The sequence below is a fragment of the Miscanthus floridulus genome, chromosome 4 (genome assembly GCF_019320115.1).
Source record: "Miscanthus floridulus cultivar M001 chromosome 4, ASM1932011v1, whole genome shotgun sequence".
NCBI lineage: Eukaryota > Viridiplantae > Streptophyta > Magnoliopsida > Poales > Poaceae > Miscanthus > Miscanthus floridulus.
The window spans coordinates 27,185,723-27,191,403 of record NC_089583.1 but is presented as its reverse complement, the minus strand read 5'-3'; the positions used below and the strand labels follow the sequence as shown (position 1 = coordinate 27,191,403).

Sequence of the window (5,681 nt, the reverse complement as noted above, 5' to 3'; positions counted from 1 at the left end):
CCTTGTTTCAGAACGCGGAATGGAGGAAATCGGGTACTGTACTGTTGCTCCACAGCCATGTCCTCCAAGCAATTGATCACTTAGAAGATGCAAACAGATGGACAGGAAGAGATGGTTAGTTGTACAGACCTATATGAACGAACATGATCAGATACAACTTTTGCAGCGTTACAGGGGGAGTGAGGTTTTAGGGGTCCTCATGCAAACTGTATGAGGATTCAATCACCTTCAAAAAGCAGCAAACTGATAGGTTGCATTCATCATTAGCTAAAAATTTCACAAAGAACACGTTGCATTGTGTGTTGGCATTAAGGCTACTTCCTCCATCCCCTAAAAAAGAGTCGCTATGATAATCATGCTAATCAAACTTTCTCAACTTTGACTAGATTTGTATAAAATATGTGCAACATTTATATCTCCAAATAAATTTATTATAAAAGTATATTCAACAATCTACCTAACGGTACTAATTATGTACCATAAATATTAATATTTTGTTAAATATATTTAGTCAAAGTTAAAATTTGTTGACTTTTTAGGAAGCGAGAATGACTCTTTTTGAAGGACGGAGGAAAAATGTGCGTGCCAAACACAAAAACCCCAGAGGTTATCAATTCTCAGCAAGGACAAACCATCCATGAATGGGAGGATCTGGTACCTAGCTTCTATACCAATGTCACACAAACAAAATAAGTTTGAGGGGTACAGCATACCAAAAGCTTGCCAAATTAAGAGCAAGCTCAGCATGTACAATGGCAATTGTTCAGAAATCATACTACATCGAGTTAGCAAGAACAACAGTGAGCAAGACAACATATTTTAGGAAAGGAGAATGGTATATCTCCACTAGTGCTAGCTACACCGCTCCAAGGTCACAACACTGGCTGCAGCCATATTGACAAGGTGGATACAGGTTTTGGTGGTTTGTTTGAAGCAGAACGAGATGTCCAAGCAATCACTGATTCTGGGGCACACAAAAAAACTGGAGGGTACCTGCTAAGGCTAGTCAAGACAGCAAGCTACCATCCTCCTGGTAGTTAAGGTCGTCGCATCTTAACATTCAAGGGTACCTCCTTGTATGAGACAACCTTTTCAGCAGCTCGCCTTAGAGATCTCCTCCCTGATATCTGCTCTACATTAGATTTCCTCGAGGAACAACCATCATTCTGCTCTTGATTTGTCCTCTGCTCCATCGAGGCATTTGAACTGGAACCGGCTAAAGAAGCTACATCTTTGTGCTCAGTCTCAACAGTGATATCCATGTCCTCAGAAGATACTGAATTCAGTCTTGCAGATTTTCTCCTTCGAGATTTTCTGCAAATATTAAGGACAAACAAGGCTGTTATGTTCCGGTTGGAGACAATTGCACTAGCTGAATGCAGGCAGTAAACAGGCAAGACTAACCTCTTTTCTTCGTGGCGCAATGGCTCACGGGTAGTCGTGTCTAGTTTGGCATTTACATCCTCTATGGCCGACCGTTTTTTTGAGCACCTGCACATAAACTTTCTGGTCAACAGCTGATTTGGGAGAATTATGTGAAGTCTAAATGAGATACAAACAGATTTCTGTATTTTATCAAAAGATAAATCAGGGTTTCTAAGTCTCCTAGGTTTCAATTTAGTTTAATGGAACAAAATAAATCCTGTTAAAGGCCCTTTGGGGGTGAAAACCAGACCAGACAGTTTGAGCCATCCCAGCAATTTACCAGTTTTCTCAATTCTGACTACAATTGCATCTTAAACAACAATGAAAAGGATGATCCTTACCACTTCATAGCGTTGTCTTCTGGTGGCTCAGGGGGGTCAACGGTATTGAATGGCAAAGATGCTGTAAAAGAATAGTAATTGGGTGAAGATTAATACTTCTTCAAATTCTGTGTTCAGAAAAAGCTGCAGCAATTAGCATGTGCTTGGGATTTATCCTTGGGGTTTAAGATTAAATTTCTAGCATACAATGTGCTTAGGAGAAGAAATAGACCAGAATGTATCAATTCAAACTGGATATTGGAATTGTTTCATCTGGAATTAACTGGATAACTATAAATAAGTGGCACATAAGAAATGTTGAAAATATGGAAAGATGAGGGCCATTACATTCACTTCCTGTCAAATGGTTTTGTTTACTATTGAAGGCCTTATCACCAATTTTATGAGACTGAACTCCAGCTTCCCTGGAACATGCTTCCTGTATCTCCTGAATTACATTGTAGGAAACAAGTAGATTAAATCTGCAAGTGGTTCCATCATTAATCTTTAACTGGTTATTAAATGCACCCCATACCTTCAAATTTGTTTTTTGTGGTTGCTCATTTATCTCAGTTTCCTGATAGGATCAGACACCAGGGGTCAAAAGATAACATATTAATTAACATCAATGGCTAGAAGATGAATAAAACTGCAAGATAGACATATAGTACCTCGAATTCTGAAGCCATTACCACCTCATGCACTGTTGCACTGCACTCATTTTGCAGTGACTTCTCCTGCACAGTATATCACCAAATATTGCACAGATCAGAACCACCCAATATTAATTAATCCTTTTAGAGAAGCAAAACATATGAAATAGTCTTACCATATGTTTTCCAGTGGTTTGCCCATACTGTTTTTGAACACTTAAAGTGGAAGGAGCTAGATGTGCTACAGTGTCCTCATGCAATGTATTCTGAGATACTCCGCCAATCTCACAGGAACCTTGGTTCAGTCTCGAAGACCTTCTCCGTTGAGGCATTCTGATCATACAATTAACCAACAGTAGTAAAAAGTTTCAATCAGATAGTGTTGCTGCAAAGACACATTCCATAAACAAGAACAACCTCATGGCCAAATCATGCTATCTTGATTTAGATGCAGTTGCAGCTCGAACATTAGTAAATAGATAAAATATACCTCTTCTGTTTTCCATCTTGTGGTGGCTCTAGGCAGACGGTATTTGATGATACGGCAGCTGAGAAGAAATTGAATCAAGTGAAAATTAGAACCTTAACAGTGCCTGACTCAAAGCCAATAAAGACGTAGAATATACAATGCTTTATGTTGAACACAGATGACATGAAGTGCAGTATGGAAAAATAAAAATCCACAAAATGAAACAAGAGAATAGAGTGAGATTTACATTGAGATTCAACCAAATGGTGTTCAACACCACTGGTTACCGAGTCAACTCCTGCGACTATGGAAGCTGTGCCTTTCAAGACCTAATTCCATTACAGAAGGAAAAAATTCAGAATTATAGAAGTTGTATATTAACAAAGTGAGTCATTTTACTTACACATTTAATACCTACCTGAGCTTTCACTCCCTTTCGCTGTCCTTTAGCAGCGTTTTTATTTCTCTGCAAACATATATAAGTATAAAATCATGGAATCTATAATGAAAAAGAAGCCTAGTTAAACCATACTCTTACTTACATCAAGCTCTGAACCCTTTACTTTAAGCAGTGCTGTTGTACAAGAAAGCTCGTGCTGCAATATCTTAATCTGCAGATCATATCCTCAAATTACGAATTCAATAACCACCATATTCAGTACTGATAATCAATGGATGCCAAAACATAGAAGAATCTGACAACTTACTCGATCTTTCCCTGCATTTATTTCCTGCAATGAAGCACAGAACAGAAATATTAGGCAGTGCTCTATTTTGCACCACATAATAAGCACTATGTGTGTAATGCTTTGACCCTAAATGTAGATCTACGTCCATTAGGACATTCACAGTCTCCGTCTGTCCGATATGACACTTGGACCAATATAACATATACAAATACATAATATTTTAAATAGAAAGAGTTATACATTATTCAGATGAATCTATTATGTCAACCTTATGTTATTTGTCTCTTTGTTTTTTTGCTATTAACAGTCAAAGCTAAAAACGCTTAATTTAAGACAAACCTAAATGAACTTATATTTGGGATCAGAGATAGTATAATAGTATAAAGTAAAAAGATGGCATACACAATTTACTCAATTTTTCAGATCCAACATAATGGAGTTAAACTCAACGCATAATTTGGGGGAAAACTGTATCTGAACTGCCAAAATTGAGCACTTGTCCTTTTTAAAAAATAGTGTTATTGTGGTGCACAGGCATAACTCGCAGGATAGCATGCCGTTCAATTGGATTGCCAACAAAGGAACAGCACACAAGAGTAAAAGATCAATGTTAATGCATCCATGGTGAGAAACGGAGTGGATGGAGATGTAGACAAACCGCAAGCATCTGTGAATTGTTTTGCGCAAGGTGTAGATTCTGTTGTTTCGATGCTTGCAGCGCAAGATGGAGCTTGTATATCTCAACCCTGCTGAGGTCAATGATCTTCCTGCAGAGAAGGAAAGCTAAGCTACATTAGTTAGGAAAGAAATAGCAAGTCCCCCACTCACACCCACACATCTACAGCAACAAACAAGGAGGGGATGGAGAGGCAAGGCAACATACGTCTTCTCGTTGAGCAGAGTCATCAACTTGCCGTTCTCCTGCGACAATGCAAGCAAATATCGAGCTCAGCGAATAGATTGTCCGATAAAAAACGTAATCAAACTGGTATGGCATGAGTAACCTAGATACGGCAGTTGAATTGTTGGAGCTAAAGTGACGAAGCTCACCTTGACGAGGTCTTGGGCGGTGATGGATCTGGCGGCGTTGGGCTTCCCAGTGTTGGTGATGTCGGCGAGGGCAACGGGCTTATTCCCTTTCCCCGGCGGCGACCGGAGCTTAGGGCCGCCATCGCCACTAGGGTTCGGGTGCGGAGGGTTCAAGCCACCGCGCGCCGCACCTCCTCCTGGTCCAATGGGCCGAAGCTCGAAGCTGAGATGGCGCGGCGTGGACGGGCGGAGAAACTAGAATGGAGCCGGGGGAAGAGGACCTACCGGCAGCGGTGGAGGCCATGGAGGTCCCGTGTGCCCGCAGGGGTGAGGGGGGCGGTCCGCCGGCGAGGGGCTCAGGTGGCGAACGAGGCGCGGGCGCTGGGACCTGGAAGCCCAGCTCAGGGTGTAGGCGGCGCGCGGAGGGGTCGAGGCGGCGGCGATGGCTCCGGCGTGCCGTGATGCGAGCCTGCGGGGGGAGGGGAACGAATTCGATTTCGGAGCGCGGGCCGCGGGGTGCGAGAATTCGGAGGGGCGGAAGGAGATCGATTGGGCTGCCGGCTGCGGGTGGAGATGGTGGGGCTAGAGTGTCAGGCTGGCCCGCGGTGGGCCCAATCGAATTCAAAATCGGAGCGGGTAGAGATGGAAATTGGAATGCGGCCTTGAGAGCGAGATTTGGCGCGGGGCGAAGGGTGTTAGGCCGTCCGCACCGCAGACCGCTAAAGCGGCTGGTATACTAGGGGTGGTGTACCGCGCGTGGTAGCATACCGGTTGTATAGGAAAGCGTCAGAGACAGTGAACGCGGAAGAGCCACGCTAAACACTGTAGTAACACTGTAGTACAGAGAGAGAAAGAGAGTTCGTGAGAGAGAAAAGGGGAGAGAGGGAAATAAAATATGGAATAATGGGTATAGAGTATGGGATAGAGATAACATGGGTACGGAAGAAATGGATATAAAGTAGAGAATCTCGATGACTATGATAGAATGTTTTTTTTTAGAGTTGGAAATAGAGATGGACGAGTGCGGATAGCCTTAGTGCGTTGGGTGCGTGTATGGTAGCTGTGTCCGGGCGGACGCCGCGTCCGGACGTGGGGC

The 5,681-nt window shown here is 42.8% G+C and overlaps 1 protein-coding gene across 7 annotated transcripts; it reads right to left on the bottom strand.

The window, feature by feature from the left end:
• Positions 1-614: 614 nt before the first annotated feature.
• LOC136551209 (shugoshin-1-like) lies at positions 615-5,115 on the bottom strand. Of its 7 annotated transcripts, none has more exons than XM_066542787.1 (16): positions 4,871-5,115; positions 4,607-4,782; positions 4,440-4,477; positions 4,215-4,323; positions 3,575-3,598; positions 3,410-3,478; positions 3,271-3,333; positions 3,115-3,196; positions 2,889-2,946; positions 2,575-2,731; positions 2,417-2,482; positions 2,281-2,322; positions 2,094-2,193; positions 1,767-1,827; positions 1,405-1,491; positions 615-1,314 (listed from the first exon to the last, which is right to left on the bottom strand). In XM_066542787.1, the coding sequence occupies exons 1-16, from the start codon at positions 4,887-4,889 to the stop codon at positions 1,038-1,040; spliced, it is 1,428 nt and encodes a 475-aa protein (XP_066398884.1). In that variant the 5' UTR covers positions 4,890-5,115; the 3' UTR covers positions 615-1,037. The 7 variants fall into 7 exon arrangements, with proteins under 7 accessions (XP_066398884.1, XP_066398885.1, XP_066398886.1 ...); XM_066542788.1 differs by having other exon boundaries at positions 2,417-2,479; XM_066542789.1 differs by having other exon boundaries at positions 3,286-3,333.
• Between the last annotated feature and the right edge of the window lie 566 nt (positions 5,116-5,681).

Bases quoted from the DNA above. Each gene is read 5' to 3' on its own strand.
- LOC136551209 (XM_066542784.1), bottom strand. The intron at 3,334-3,409 runs GTAAGTAAGAGT...ATATGTTTGCAG, and splicing joins TAAAGGGTTCAGAGCTTGAT to AGAAATAAAAACGCTGCTAA. The intron at 1,315-1,404 runs GTTAGTCTTGCC...TAATATTTGCAG, and splicing joins TTGCGCCACGAAGAAAAGAG to AAAATCTCGAAGGAGAAAAT.